The sequence below is a fragment of the Chanos chanos genome, chromosome 2, assembly GCF_902362185.1.
Source record: "Chanos chanos chromosome 2, fChaCha1.1, whole genome shotgun sequence".
NCBI lineage: Eukaryota > Metazoa > Chordata > Actinopteri > Gonorynchiformes > Chanidae > Chanos > Chanos chanos.
This window is the reverse complement of record NC_044496.1, coordinates 52763804-52780629: the sequence shown is the minus strand read 5'-3', so window position 1 is coordinate 52780629 and position 16826 is coordinate 52763804. Positions and strand designations below refer to the sequence as shown.

General features: G+C 41.7%; 1 protein-coding gene across 1 annotated transcript; it reads right to left on the bottom strand.

Moving 5' to 3' along the window:
* Window positions 1–330: 330 nt before the first annotated feature.
* On the bottom strand, window positions 331–9376 carry LOC115805068 (ubiquitin domain-containing protein 2-like). Its single transcript, XM_030765552.1, has 3 exons — window positions 9298–9376; window positions 6103–6339; window positions 331–743 (listed from the first exon to the last, which is right to left on the bottom strand). Exons 1-3 carry the CDS (start codon window positions 9365–9367, stop codon window positions 331–333), a joined length of 720 nt encoding a protein of 239 aa, XP_030621412.1. The 5' UTR covers window positions 9368–9376.
* Window positions 9377–16826: the final 7450 nt, after the last annotated feature.

The window sequence follows — 16826 nt, the reverse complement described above, 5'->3', positions numbered from 1 at the left end:
TTACTCCTGTTGTTTAAGTATTCCTGTCTTGGTCCATTGCACGCCACTCTGTGTGTCCTTTCTCTCCCTGTCAAAATGTGCTTGACTGGTTGTCTATATATATGTGTGTGTGTGTGTGTCTCTGTGTGAACACTGTCCCTTCTAAGAGGGTAAACGGGTCTCTGAACTGTTCTAGTTCTACTGAGCCACTGAACTAGGCTTGTTAGTCCAGTAAGTCTGTGCTTGTGCCTATACTCCCAGCTGAACCCGCATACCGTGTTGTTTTTTTTCCCCCCCAGAGAGTGAGAAAACTGTTCTCAGGATCAGAGTCAATGCGAACCAGCTCTGGCTCTAACTCTCCGCGGGAGGGCTGGGCTCCTGTGCTGTTGTCGGGGGCTGGCTCACAATCACCTGCACCACGTAGTCTCTGGGAATCCTAAGCTCCTGAAGGGTCATCCGGTCTCCCAGGGGTCGTCCGGAGAAGAACCAGCGTTGGCTGGCCACGGCGAGTCCTTCCTCGTCCTGCAGGCGCCGTTTCATGTGGCAGACGGAATCGGTGCTGCGCACGGTCAGACGCAAGTCCCGTCCGGTGGACAGACGCAGTCGCAGCTGGCACTCCTGCCCTGGGTCGGCTGGTGGCTCTGGGAGCTCCTGGGCATCGGGGTCTCCGCCCCGTTCCTCTATCATGTTAACGGGCTGGGACAGGCAGTAGACAGGGAGCTGGTAACGGTTGCCCAGCTCGTCGTAGCACTCCGACAGGGCTCCTGAGAAAACAACAGGCACAACTCAGTACACTGTCAGACAGTGGATATTCCAAAGAACAGAATTTGAGAATACGCTGTAAAGATAGGGAGATTGAGGACACAGGTAATACGGGCAACATTCAGATATACCTGCCAAAAAACCTTTACCAAGCTTAGGAGCTGGCCGATACTTATATGATCCAAATCCACGGAGAGACATGCACTTAACGGCACGAACGTTCAAAGTTTCAAAGACCCCAATTTTTTGAGGACATTAAATGAAAGTTTCATGATGAAACAGCATTTTGAGAAAGTGAGTGCAGTCAAATAGATCACTGGTTCTCAGTCCTGCTCCTGGGGACCCCTGCTCTACCTACCTGACTGAACTCATCAGCAGCACTTTTGATTGGCTGAGCACACCTGATTTAGTCAAGAGCATGTTAATCACACTAATCAGGCATATGCGGAGCAAGGATGAATAGAAGATATGCAGAGCAGGGGTCCCACAGGAGCAGGATTGAGAAACACTGAACTAGATGACCATATAAGACTGTGTCTAATGAACTGAGATGGAAGACAGGGAAATAGAGGAGTTTCAATTTGACTGTTTTATTCTACGGCAAAGACATCCAGTTTCACTGTGTGAGTGAGCAATAAAAACACAACCAATACATGCTTATCAGTTAAAATGATTTTACAAGACATGTTAGTAAATGTAGAAAAAGGTTAGAGAGAGAGAGAGAGAGAGAGAGAGAGAGAGAGAGAGAGAGAGAGAGAAGAGATGGAGGAACTGAATGAAGTTTCAAGTTTATTTGTGTAGCGCTTTTTGCACTCAAAAGTCTCTCAAAGCAGCTTTACAGCAATCAGTGCCTAAACCCCCAGTGAGCGAGCCCAAGGCGACAGTGGCACGGAAAAACTCCCTAATGAAGCAAATAGGAGGAAGAAACCTTGGGAGGAACCAAGACTCAGCAGGGGGAGCCCATCCTCCTCTGGTCAACACAAAATTGGCCTCCTCTGGCCAGGACATCATGACAAAAAGAAGTCATAAGATGACATGAGTAGAGACAGAGCAATACTTATCACAGACTATAGCCACCTTAGACCAAATTTAGTGTGAAAAAGGAAGAGTGACTTGACCTTTACTCAGTCACATTGTTAAAATATAACTGTTCTGTGTTTTGCTGTAAATAAAGACTCACAAGACATGAGTAACGATTCTAATAATTCCTTGACATGCATAAGACCGCAAATAACATGAAACCAGATTGGAGACTTCTGTGGTCATTGTCGACTCCAGTACTGAGGGCGCCCTGTCCTGCACGTCTTTGGTTTAACTCTTCATTATCACAGTTAATTGAGCTAATCGAGGGCTTGAGGATTAATTGATCGGTAAAATCAGGTGTGTCAGTCGTGGGCTCAGAAGAGTTAAAACAAAGACATGCAGAACAGGGGGCCTTCAGGACTGGAGCTGAGAATCACTGGTCTAAATGATCAGATGCATGAACGTAATGGTATATGTCCACTAGGTGGCACTATAAGATTTAAAATCAATAGTGGGGAAATTCCCATAATTCACCATATGGAGTCACTCACACACACACACACACACACACACACACAGACACAGACACACACAGCCCTCACATTCCTTGGTTCCATCATAGAGGAAATTCACAGATTACTTAACACATAAAGCACCTAAATTTAGACAGACCAGTGACTGCATGATAAAATATATTTTTCCTTAGAAAAAAGACATATACATATACATATACAACTCAGCGGTTTTCCCCAGACAACAGTATGACAAATACCAACTAGATGAATTAAAAACAAGTGTGAATAGTAAAAGTATAATTGGAAAAAAAAAGGCGCGGGTGGGGGGGGGGGGGAGACACACACGCAGAATGGGATAGGGTTTCATGCTACACAGACATCGCTGGCAGCAAAATGTTTGCAGTGAGCGATCGCCCTACATCTGGTACTAATGATTCACCTCAAGTGTGCGAGAGAACGTCACAGGCATTCAAGAGTCACGTTACTTTTTTCTCCTCAGTAATAAAGCTGAATTACCAGATTATCTTATCATCCTATCTAAATGTTTATTTAAAAAGAAAAAAAAAAAAAGAGGAGGGGAGGGGGCATTAGAGCACTGCGTCTTCTGATGAAAGATAAAGTGATGTTCCGCTGATGTGAAAAGAGTCTGTCTGTGGATAGCCTTTCAGACCAGGGCCTGAGTGCGAGAGCAGAATATACTTCAGTGTTTTAAACGAGTCCTTTAAAACCTGCTGTGCACTCTGTGTCTGAGTGGAGACAGTATCTGATCCCACCAGGAGACAACTGCATAGATCCTTAATGGAGCCGGAGAAAGAACCGAAATGGAAGCAGGTCAATCAATAAATACATGCTAAATAATTATACCAGCAGATTTACAAGCAGAAGAAACGGTAGACGAAAAACTTGATGTCAATCCAGATATAAATATCAACCTAGATCTCGCTAACCCGGTACTGAAATTATTACAGTTTCTCTAAATACATTTTGTGAATTTCAGTAAAAGAGAAAGATTTTATTACAGTTTGGAAAGACTGTGTTTAGATGTAGAGCTTGTCTTTCCAAGCCTGTCAAATTGATTATGAGCCATGTAAGTGGGCAGGTCTTCCACTGTTGTGCCTTCACTAAGGGCACTGTGGCAGAATGACTGACAGGTGGATCAATATCTGTTGCCTTATCATAGCAAGTGAACAGCAGAGCCTGTAGGTCAGAGACACCGAGTGAAGATTTTCTATTGATTGTAAACGCAGTGGGCACCAGATCTGCAAGACTAAATCACACGCACACACACACACATATGCACATGCACACACATGGGCCCACACACACACACACACACACACACACAAAGACACATAAACGGATACAGACACAGGCACAGACACACAAAGACTGAAACATAAAAAAACCCCGCACACAAACAGATACAGGAAAACTCAGGCACGGAAAGAGAAAAGGGCAGTGAGATAGAAAGAGAGAGAGAGGAAGAAAGACAGAAAGAAAGAAAGAAAGAAAGAAAGTAGGAAAGTAAGAAAGAAAGAAAGTAAGAAAGAAAGAAAGAAAGTAAGAAAGAAAGAAAGTAAGAAAGAAAGAAAGAGAACGAGAGAAAGAAAGAAAGAAAGAGAAAGAAAGAAAGAAAGAAAGAAAGAAAGAAAGAAAGAAAGAAAACGAGTAGGCAGGCCTGTCAGGGCCTCTGCAGACTTATCTCTCTAGAGGCAACAACTCTACACAAAAGCAATCACTCCCGGCTCAAATCCTCCCCATTAAGACCAGACGCCTGAGAACAGCTGTCAAATCAGCAGCCTCTATAGACCACTGACAGAAAAGCAAATTAAAGGCCATACATCACAAAAGACAAAACCATACACTTCTTAGTCAAGCGTCAGGCCACAGTAATGCCATTTCAGTGTTGCCTCTACATCTGCCCTGGTTTTTCCCTCACTGGTTGACAGGGGCATCAGAGGCCTGTCCATTACTCCTCTCAAAAAGACAGGATTTAAACATATGTACTGCTCGACACTGTGACAGCTACTTGCCCATAACAGACATGGAGGTGTCAGTTTCAGTCAATACACTGAGTGAATTAAGTCTAGATATCTGTTAGATCAATGTGTTTCAGGTACTGCATGTACAAAGCATATCTCGAGTGTGTGTGTGTGTGTGTGTGTGTGTGTGTGTGTGTGTGTGAGAGAGAGAGAGAGAGAGAGAGTGAGAATTCCATAGAGTTGCAAGGCTCAAGGTCATGTTTTGCCTCCTTGTCCTTTTATCAGCGTGTGCTGTGTGTCTCCTTCTGTTCCTATCACCACACTGGCCCTCAGGCAAACACCTTTCCACAGCCATACAGAGAGAGAGGACATCAGGCAAATGATACACCCTGCTCATTCATAATGCATATGTGCGTGTGTGTGTGTGTGAGAGAGAGACAGAGAGAGGGAGAGAGAGAGAGAGAGAGGGTGAGAGCAAGTATGTGTGTAATATAAGTGTTTCATATGTAGGCTTGTTTTGGTTTTTGTATTACTGTAGTAATCTGCATTTGTGCGTGTTTCGGCGCACGCATGTGTGTGTGTGTGTGTATGTAGGTCAGAGTGACAATGGATAGCTGATCACCCATGCAGTTTTTACGAACAGGTGTTCTTAGTATTACGTCACTGAAACACACAAAACAGACACACAAGTCCAGTTCCACAGTGTTTTTCAATCACAAACGGTCAGATACAGCAAAGTTAAAGAGCTCAGCACAGCTAAATCAGCATGCAAAATGGACTACGTGATTCTAGCACTGGTTTGAATCAGCAAATGGTACTAGTCTGCATAATTTTTGTGATAAAGTCTTTACCTAGTTGACTAGTTAGTAGAACATTTTAACTAGTAACTAGTTGAACATCTTTTACATCTTGTTCAAAACATCTAACATGAATATGTAACATGAATGTAGTCACTTACACATAAAATGTAAAATACATACATAAAATGCCCTAACCGACAGAACTTAAACAATTAAGTCAGGAAGTCACACAGGAACAAACAGTGGGCCTAAATCTGGGTTAGCTTGCTAAATTGTTACCACAGTCTTTTCTGTCTAGCGCTTTTCTTGAGGTAGGGTATATGTGAGGAGGCATTTCGGTTTCAGAGAAGGAGGAGCGTTGCGTTGGCAGTTATTTTTAGACAGCCGTTTTTTTTGCACAATGTTGATTCACTCTTGATAAGCAACTGAGAAGATGTGACTTTCACAATTAAGCACCTTTCGAGGGGGAGCTTGTTTTAGTGATATACAAAATTAGCATAAGGAGGCACGTGTTTTCCTAAGAGGAGCAGGTCAAGCGAAACACCTCCCCATAGCTTAAGGGAGGGAGTGTATCCTCATGATAAAATAAAGACCTGGGAGGTTTATGTTAATCTGAAGTTCAAATTTCCCAGATTAAATTTACCGTTTACGTTACAAAGAGCTTGGTGACAAGACCTTTTCATATTTAGCACATCGTCAAATTGAGCAAAAAAAAGTATGCATATATATAATAAAAACAAAAAAAAAACCCTCCAAAATATCAAAAGCAGAAACAAAAGAGAAGGAAGCTGAAACAAATATCATGTCTAAATGATTCTGTGGAAAATTCACAGATGCAAATTTTGCAAGGTGCTTGTGGTAATGGAATAAACCAGAGGAAGGAAGAACGATCTTCTTAGATTACAAAGTCTTAGTTTAGAGGCGCGTACGTAGACGAGGAAGAACGACAGAAGCTAACGGCGTCAGAAATAAAGCAGAGACGAGAGGAGCAGGACGAGGATTCAGAGCGGAGAGACGATAGAGAGAGAGAGAGGACCGTACCGTGCGGAAGGGTGATGCTGGCCCCGTCGATAATGGCTTGGGCCAGTTCGTGGTCCTCGCTCTCGAAGGCGTGGGCGGCCGCTCTGAGGGCATCCCAGATCTCTTTGCGACCCTCGAAGGCAGGGGCCGTGTCCCAGAATTCGTCCCGTTTGCTGCGTAGCTGGCCATCTGTCATAGGGTAGTCACTCTTCCATTTGGGCCTATCTCTCCTCAGTGGCTGGTTTCTCCCTAAGGCGACTGGGGTGAAAGGGAGACAGGGAAAACAAGAGTCATGCAAAAAGCAGCATGTCTGCGGGGTACACAGCTCTGTGATGTATATGAGCGCAACCATATGACCAGTAAACCCGTGTTTACAGCACAACTGTAAAGCACATCCATCATCATAAAGTGTTATTAACGACATATAATCGGAACAATAACAAGAACAGTGTTCTAAATCAGTATTCTAAATAAGATTACAACATAAATATTTTTCACAGAGGCAAGGATATCACCCAGTGATGTCTTATGAGGTGTGTGTTGTAGCAGATGTGATGACAAAATATGTAACCTGAATATTATTAATTGCAACTTTCACTGTGTTAACTTGTGTTGGTGCACAATGTATGGAGCAACAATGTATGTTTTTCTCTCTCTCTCTCTCTCTTTCCCTCGCTTTCTATATGCCTGTACTCAGCCAACACACTTTTCCCTCAGAGGCCACACAGACTGACTTTAATCATAACGTTCTCACAGAGGCATCTGTCTTGCAGTACAAGTCTCAAATCACAAAACCCATCAACTGGCATCATAATCCAATCACAGGGGATCAATATAACACACGATATGGTCTAGTGAAAAGGTATATCGCCCATACACAGAACAAACAAAAAACAAACAAATCAAATCCAACATTACCAGTCCTAATACTTAACTGGTCCACTCATCCAACAGTCAGTCATTTATAAATATCTGATAACAAATCAGCGCTAAATTGGTGACTAGACTTAAGTATATTTGAAATCTTATTGCGTGTCATAAAGCAGGGGCTATGGGAACTCTCCACAAACGACCGCGAGGCCCGCTAACATACCGAGAAGAGACAATAACAGCTTCATCAAGCTCAGTTTGACAGAGAAACTTAGCTTAGGACAAATGGGAGATAATGAAACATGCATCAAACTGAGATCTCTAACTAATTGGCCTGTCTTAACTGTCAGAGACATTGTAACAATTTTGGGAGCATCCAACTCTTTCCAGTGATCTATACTCCTCTACCAAGACAAAAATTTTGATTTCAGAAATGAAGATCTACCTAAACTGCCAACCATTGGTGTCACCCACAAAAAGAGGGCTTTTTTTTTTTTTTACCTTTCTACAGTCCAACAGATGAAAAATCATTTGTATCAAAACAGTGGCAGTTATACACAGAGTGCTGACTGCTGCAGTTTAAGAACACTGCAATACCATGCAATGATTAAATAATGCAACAGCATCTGATGGCTACAACATGCAACACTTCTCACTATTTTCTCAACCACAATCGGAAAATTTTAATGATCTTACCAGAGACCAAACTTAAGTGTATAGGAACGAATGAATGAATGAATGAATGAATGAATGAATGAATGAATGAATGACAGTATATTCATAAATGAGCATGGTTGAAATTTCATGTGTTTCATGTGCCCTGTCTGAAATCACTACAGTCTTGAAAGATGCAATAACACACACACACACACACACACACACACACACACACACACACACACAAACAAAGTGAAAAGGCAAAAGGACCATGTCACCGTGACCCAGGGTAACAAACACAGTAACTTGACAGAAAAGCTTTGATACATCACGCCTGAATTCAACCCCAAGGTTAGTCTGTCTCCTTGGGAACTGACACGCACTAACACACCAAGACCAGCACAACCGAGAAAGTGAGCATCACACTGCACAGTCACAAGGTCACCCCGCACTCTGAAACACTACACATTACTGTAAAAAGTCCCTAAAGCTATAGACACGCTACCCTGTGCTACCTTAAACCACAGGCTCCCACTCACACTTTTAATGTGCCCAGACTAAAACGATCATATTTTATTGCATTTCTCAACTACACGCAAGGGGCTCCATATCAGTGGATGATTTTAAAAACTAAACTTTATGACTAGATGACAACTGGACAATTTCTAGCTGTCATCATCCTCTTGCAACGCGACCACTTGGATTTCTGTACTCTTCCCTGTCAAAGACAATTCAAAATAGTTCTCAGGAGGCAATCTGATCCTCTGCTAACTGCATTTCCCCCACCTCTTGGGCCAGAGAAATAGCTTATCATTGCAGATAAAGAGGAAATATCAAAGCATTGTATATGTGTGTCCAAGAAAACTAATGATAACCTAAAGCGTTGATTCATAGAAAATAAAGAGGCATACATAACTGCAGAGGAACTTTCATGCTTTTTTTTTCTCTCATAAAAACGTGCAGTTCATGATCTGAGGCTTACAAGGGAACAGGGGGCTAACGTAAACAAACCCAGGCAGATTTACGGCATTTGTAGGAAGTTTCAGTGAGAACTGATGGGGCAGAACTTCGAGCCCATTTCTGAGGTACATCAACCCCTCTCAAAAAACTTCGAGGCTAATCCACGATTATAGGAACATGCCGGTTTACTTCCGTATTTCTTCGTAGAACCAGAATAGGAAGTGTGAAGATGATTAAGGAAAATATCTGACTCCTAACGCGGAGTGTACCAAGTTCTTCCGTTCACCACAGTGTCCTATCTGAATGTCCAGAACCTCATTAGAAACAGTAGCATCAAATATGTATTAACTTGATCACGCATGCACGCTGCAGCGAAACATACAAACTACTTGGTAAACAAAGGTAGTCTGATGTCCAAAAACGAATAAGAAACGTTTCGCTTTTCAAAAATGAAACAAGAGATTATTCCAGTCAGACGGGAGTCTTATGTATGCTTGTTGGCAAAATATCATCGCGACATCTTCTGAACTACGTACATGTTACATATTACAATATAATAAGAGATTCCCAAGGCCCAGTGGACTAACAATAAGGAAAGCTATGTGAATCAATCAATTTACCATCAACTACTCCGGAGTACAATCACAAAACAGAAAATACCAACGTGAGCTAAAAGACGCACTGACCATCGGGCACAACCTCTTTCTGGTGCACAAAAGGACGTTTTACCTCCTGTTCCATCAGAGTTTTCATTTAAACTGCCCAAAGAATCATGATGACTGCCTACACAGCCACCCATGGGTGATCTGGCTGCGCTTTCCCGAGCACCCCGTCGGATCTTCCCCAGTCAAAGACTCCTACCAAGCTAGAACAGAAATCTAACACAGCGAGAGCATCAGCTGGAAAGAGGCGGGGTGAGCACACATCATCAGAAGGTGACCGACTGTCTGAGAGAGAGAGAGGGGGAGAGAGGGAGAGAGAGAGAGAGAGTTTACTTCTGCAAGAGCGAGAAGAGAATTTTAGTCTTTTAAATGTCTGCATGGCTAAAATGGCTAAATACTGCACACACTGTTTTGTATTAACCATCTGAGGCAGGAAAACTGAATGACAATCAGTTTTCTTTCCAATACAGATTATACGTTTATGCTATTTAAGTTATTTAAACACCAAACGAATGATTTGGTATCTCCGACGATTCAGTTGTAAGTTCGAATTATACCGAGATTCAAATATAAACGTATCAAAACCATCAAGGAAGGCGAATGCGAGCGTGGCTCAGAACTGAGTAGTGGCACCCAGTTGCAGTCTTGTACACTAGAGGCCTCCATAGACCAAGCGAACCCTCCTGCACAGATGAGAGCTGTAAAAGCATTTTGATTGATATGTATTCATATAACCACTTGGTGTCACTGGCACCACGATGTTTCGTCCTAAAGTGTGTCAGATGCATTTCAGAGTGAAGTGCATCATAAAATGTACTTCATTAGGTAAATAACCTTCGTTAGGTAAAATTGCGAATGCACAGAGAGTGTGATTGCTTTCTGGGTATATTCAAAATTAAGCAGTAGCCCGGGGGCTTTGAAGTTTGTGGTCAGTTTACTCAAAATTTCTGTCAAAATAGTCCTATTTTTTTCTTCAAACATAAGTTTCTATAATTTATAATTCTCGTGTTCTCTGGGAAGACAGAGAGGGGGGGAAGAGCTGAAGCAGCCCCTGGTTAGATTGGTGGTCAGAGGGTGAGCTTTAGGAGCTATAATGAAATTACCATGGTGATCTCATCATTATTGGGGAAGAGAGAAAACCCTTCAACGACTAAACTGGACCCCACTGATTCGCAACACCTGTTGTCTCACTCTTAGTACCAAGTGTGTGTGTGTGTGTGTGTGTGTGTGTGTGTGAGAGAGAGAGAGAGAGAGAGAGAGAGAGAGAGAGAGAGAAGAACAGCAAGAAAAATATGGACTTTGACAGAGAAAGACTGAGAGGAGACCGTGATTTCATCTCTCCCTATCTATAATCTCTCTTCAGCCGACCTAAGCATAACTTACATGTTATTATAATGACATAAGGAGTCAGTGAGAGCAGCTGAGAAAAGAGGGATTGGTTGGAGGGTGGGGTTCAGGGTTCCGTTCATCATGGAGCCTGTGACTGAGAAATGCTGGTATGGTGGAGGAGTGATTCTGAGTGTGTGAGAAAGAAACACACCAGCTGCTCAAATCAGACTGGTACAAGATAACCTATATCACAGAAATATAGAAATGTATAATATTTCTCTGTTTTTAGTAATATTTAGACAAGGCCACCACAGAGGTTGTACTATTTTTAAAGAGATTTTATCAACAAAGCTGGTGTTCAAAGACACAAGGCCTCTTATTTTAACGAGGATGTATAACCAGACAGCTGTGTACACTGCATCATTCCATTACACACCACTGAATCTTTTCTCCTGTGGAAAGCGAGTGTTTGAATATGTGGTACTATGTATGGATTTTATTAATCCACTGTCACAACTGTTATTCTTGATTAAGAGTGATAGTAAGAGGGGGATAGATTTCCCCACAGGCAGGAATTACAACTTGACAGGATGGATGAGTTTTGATGGTTAAAGAGCAAAGGGGAGGATGAGGAAGAGAGAGAGAGAGAAAGAGAGGGAAGGAGAAAGACAGCAAAGTGAGGGCGAGAGCCAGAGAGAAAGAGAGAGAGAGAGAGAGAGAGAGAGAAAATAAGCATAAAACAATATAGTGAGGAAAGATTCAGCTCACACAGCACAGCAGAAGTTTTATTGTCAAGTTTGACAGCGTAAAGTAGCAGAGTTACTCAGTGAGACACAAATTTCCCCCTCCTGACGTCTTTATCAGTTTCCTCCAGGATATGGGGTCGCTGAGGTGTATCACTCAGTAATGGGAGGTGTGTGGGGGGAAGGTGTACCTCTCTATCGCCTTCACACAGGCGGCCTGATTCCCAGCACAGGCCACACTGGATATCCAGTTACACTCAGGAGCTCTGATGACAGAGCATATAGTTCCTTCTCAAACACAGGATTAGCTCAATTACTTTTCCATGGCTGCCCTAACACTGGCCCCTCAAACCCCAAACACACATAATAATGACACAACTTTTAACAGCGCATGGAAAAAATAATGCATATATGCATAACCACTGGTCCACTGTGAGAGAATATGAAATAGTCTCAGAATTAATTTAATGCGGGCGAATTTTCCAAGTAAGCATATACACTTAGGGTAAAGAAAAAGTTTTACCTTCGGGTCAGAAATACAGGTAACTGCAAAAAATAAACGGAATAACAAAGTTTCTTAATACGTCACTGATTCACCGTGAACTGTCAGAGTAGCTTTTCTGCACCTTGGCTTCGAGTCTGCAGCTCCTTGGAATTCTACTGGAGGGATGCAACACCATTCTTCCATGACAAAGTTCGTCAATTGGTGTTTGGTAGATGGTTGTGGAAAATTCTGACTCATACGCTTCTCTAGAATTTCTCATAAGCCTTCAATTGGGTTGAGATCTGGTGTCTGAGATGTCCACGGCTTGCGGTTTACATCGTTTTTTCATGCTCGTCAAACCGTCCAGTGACCACTAATGCCGTGCGGTTGGGGACACCGTCATCCTGGAAAAGGCCGTTCTCATCAGGATAGAGACGCATCACCATCAGATCAAAGTTATCGTTGCGAATGGATTTGTGCTTGTTGGCATTTACTTTACCCTCTAAGCGGTTGAATGGACCCAAACTACGCAAGGAAAATGCACGATATGCCGTAACAGAGCCCAGACCCTCTATTATTGGAAACAAGCTCTTGGACTTTTGTTTTGCTCCGTGGTGTAAGTGCACCTGTCTCTTTGTCAAGAACAGGGTGAAAAATGAATTGTCTATAACTATGACTTTTTCCATTACTCAGTAGACCAGTGCCTGTGCTCTTTGTACCACTTTCATCACATGCAGAAAATAAAGGTTAAGCCCGGTAAACCCTAACACAGTGCTGACCTCTATAAAATTCCAGACAGACTTCTCTTAATTAAATTGTCCAATTATGCCTTAGACTGATATGCACAGTAAACTGATTCAGAGTTGCTTTTCTGTTTCGTCTGGGTTTATGCTTCTGACGACGGGTGGCCCCTGTTGATGATGTCTTTGCCTCAGACTTTGATGTAAACTGACTGCTTTAGTAAATGTTCCCTGTGAAACCTCAGGCCGTTGAGCACCCTTCATCACCATGGCTAATATCAAACGTGTTACAACTGTCATAGTCTTTTCACCGTCACTGAGATCTCTTCCTCTCGCCATGGTAACCAAAACAATGGGTAATTGGGCCTGCCCCGGCGTTTCTATACATGTCCCTGACCATGACGGGGATGTTAATTTCGTTTCAGGAACAACATCTGTGTTGGTGCACCTGCTTTCAGCACGTTTTCTCTCTCACTTACTGTCTTCCTTTATCTTGGCTGCTACCTCTCTGTTAATGTAGGTAACAGCAGTGTAACGCCAGCGATTTTATGCCGAGACAAGAAAATGAAATTACAGGCAGGAAAGAATTGACGTTTTATTTTCCAGAGCATAATGTAACTGCGGAATTACTGAAGAGATGAGATAGTAGTTACATTGACTGAGCGCGCAGTCTTTCTTTCTCGTGGGTGTATCGACTGGCTGCATTGTAGATTGACAGAGGTTAAAAGCTTAGAGATGATTATTGCGTGTTATTAAGCAGGCTGACCATATTGTCTCAGTCAAAAGGAGTGGCGAGGGCGCTTGTTTAGTAATCAATAGCTTATTTGAGCAGACATACATTAAAAGTTTTGAAGGAGCAGCCAAAAAAAAAAAAAAAAACAAAGCTCGCCAAAGCTTGCTTTGAGCTCTTTATCTTGGCATTTCAACAAGATCACATCAAAACTCGCAGATGGGCACGCTACATTGTGACTGATTGTCCATTGAAATGAAGCCAAACCATGTTCGCTCTGTAACTGAAACAAAGCTGGCAATGTAACTGTGGCACGAAATCACACTTAACACGCGTAACTTATAACAATGTCTGCCATCATCTATGTGCGTGTAATGTAAAAAGCATGTACATACAAGGGAGCAGAGCGTGTTTTACTTTTCTTCATCTTCTGTCACGTCACCTTTGAATGCCTCCTGCGTCGGGCCGTTACCAGGGAGATGTTCTATGGCGACCATAAGAAAACAAAAAGCTCAAATACATGCAGAGTCTAAAGTAAGGCACAAAACAGGGACAGGTTTTTTTTGTAAATAATCAAGAAATGAATCAAATATTGGTCATCAAATAACAACCACACTATATTTGCAACCTAAAAAAAAACAAAAAAACAAAAAACCTGCCAACATAAAATAGAAAAAAACCTCTCAGTTCTTCTACTGCTGACCCTATACGGAAACTATAAAAACAACAAAAAGAAAGTACCATAAAGCGTAAACAACCAAATATCAAAAGATAAAAAATATTTGGGTTTATGATGCCTCTGGCACAGCCAGTGAAAAAGCCGAGTGAACTTTTCATGAGAGATGAGATGCCCTGTCTTTTATCCGGCTTGAGCGGTGATGACACAGGTGAAGCGGGCCTTCTTGCCCAGGTGAGAACGGCTTAAGCAAAAAAGCCACTCACTCACAATGGTTGCCTAGCGATAATAAACACACAGAGGAACGGCCAGCGGGTTGCACTCGTAATACTATGACATACTTTTAGGAGCTATTCACCATGCTCAGCATGTGTTTAGAAACTACATGAGGCAACTGAGGCCTCTTACTTTGCAGATACGTTTGAAACCCAGACAACTGCCCTGAACTTTTTGCACTTGAGTAGAGGAGAAATTTGACCCTAGCCTTACATATAGCACATTTGGTGTTAATGAACACCCCCAAACACACATGGACTTCATTTCTAAGTCTTTGCTTGTCTCCCAAACAACTACATCATACTTTCCAAGAAGAAGTTGAAAGGAGAAGCGTGGATTAGGATTTGACTTTAATGAGAACAGCGCTGTTCTTTTGACTGTTCCTCATCTAGTCTCATTCAGTGCGTCTGACAGAACAGAACGTCTGTGGTGACCATAGAGGTTGAGATCCTCATTTCCTCACATATTTTTTTATCACAGCAGCTACTGGTGAAATGATAAGAAGAGAAACTTTGCACGATATGCAGATATTTAACACATTTCTCATTCGGTGATGTATACATGTGTTTGCAGTCTGGAAATGGAAGCTTGAATTTCTCCGAATGTTTATGCTGAAAGAAGCAGGCAAGAAAGAGGGCTGAATATCACATACAGAGAGATCTGATACTTTCTCTGACAGATTAGAGAAAGATTATGTCTACAGTCAGCTTAGACTGCAGCAGAAGACAGGAAACTTGTCACTTCTTGTCAGGGGGTCAGGAAACTTGTCACCTGCATGTTTTAGGCCTTTTTAGAGTTCTTGAAAATAGGCACTGATGAAGAATAAAACAAATAAGACACAGTAGACACATGTCAATCATTTGACAATGTCACTCTCACCTTTGTGTGTCCTGCAATTTTGCAATGGTGACTTTACAACAGTGAAAAATCAAATCATGTGTTTTGGTGCTGTTGAAAGGTGGGTAAGGTATAAAACACTGTCTTTAATGTTTAGGAATTGTGGTCATATGAGTTATGCTATTATGAAATTACTTTTTTTTGTTTGTTTGTTTTTTTGAAAAGTGAATGATTATTTTAAGCATATCAACTGATGTGCTCAAACCAAGAATCTCATGATATACTGATGTGACCAGAGCGTGTGATTGTGAACCGGTGAATGGAGTAAAATGAAATGGTAGAAAGAAAAGCTTTCTTTTGAATTTAAAACACCCTCAGAGGCATTAATTATGAAAAAAAAACTACCATGTGATTTGATATATTTTTGGACCAGTGGATCATTTTACAAACTTCATCTGATAAACTCAGTAAGAAACACTGTTTATCTCTTAAGTTGTGAAACACTGCTCTACAGAAAAAAAAAATGACACCCTTTATCTGTAACCTTCAATAGATGCGATTTGGGTCTTTTTATTTTTCCGACAATTCACTGGATATGTGATTAATGCTATAAACTGAATAGCAGCAATTTTCTGAACACAATGAAAAGTAATGACATTAAGTTGTTCAATCATTCAACTTCATATGTGTTTATTATTAGAGATTACAGTCCAGTAGGTTGACCTTAACTCCTATAGTGGTGTCTATTATGAGAGCTGGTATGTTGCTTAATTAGCCTTTACAGAGGGAACTTGCCCCTCAGCCGTCAAATGAAGAGCAGGGACAACAAACAGATGAGAAGAATTCATGGGTGGTGTAAAGAGCAGTGACCTGTTGTGAAAACATCTCGTTTTCTCCTCTGATGTTAAAAAAAAAAGAAAAAAGAAAAAAAAATCCTCTCCAGAGGTCAGCTATTTTCTCTCTTCAAAGATGTCGACGTTTTGGATGCCTTTGAAAGGAAATCCTCCAATCTGACCACCGATGGACTCCACGGTCAACTGTATCTCAATCCTGACACGTTTGTCAACTTCCCTAATGTTATATAAAGCCTGTTGTATTGCCTTATTTAGGCGGCTGTAAGACAGATGGACTTGATATGATTTAATTGTTTCCACCTTTGGCTTGTGACACACATCAGAGCAGATAGGCTATCTTCAAATTCCAGGCTAAGTGCCAAGTTTTTCCCCATACCAATTTATCAACTTGTCTCGTTCAACAAAGCAATGTATTTAAAGAAAATAAACACACAGCACCACTTTTTTTTGCCGCTTCCATTTCTGGTCATTGTAGTCTTCGGTCTCTTAGTTTTTCATCTGGGTGTCTGATTTCAGCAGAAATGCTGAACGTCTCTTGTGATTTATCAGCACCGAAAAGTAATCAATCACCCTGGCATTCCTCAAATTCTCTCTTTGACGCTGCAACTTATATTTCGGTAGCTGAACAAATGCATCTAAGACAAGACTGTTCATGCACAGGCACGCACACACACACACACACATACCCACACACACACATACACACACACACACACACACACACAAGGTGAAAATGAAATGAGAGACACTGGCTATTTGAAAAGCTCCACTTGAAACTTTTAATTGCAGGCTATTTTAGGTTGTTTAATGAGAAACTGATGCCTCTTGAATCCAGTAGTACATTAACAGTACTCTAGTCTATGTTATATATTTATTTGCTTGAATTCAATATTAAACAGTGTGTCAAGTTGCTGCCTGGGTTTAGTT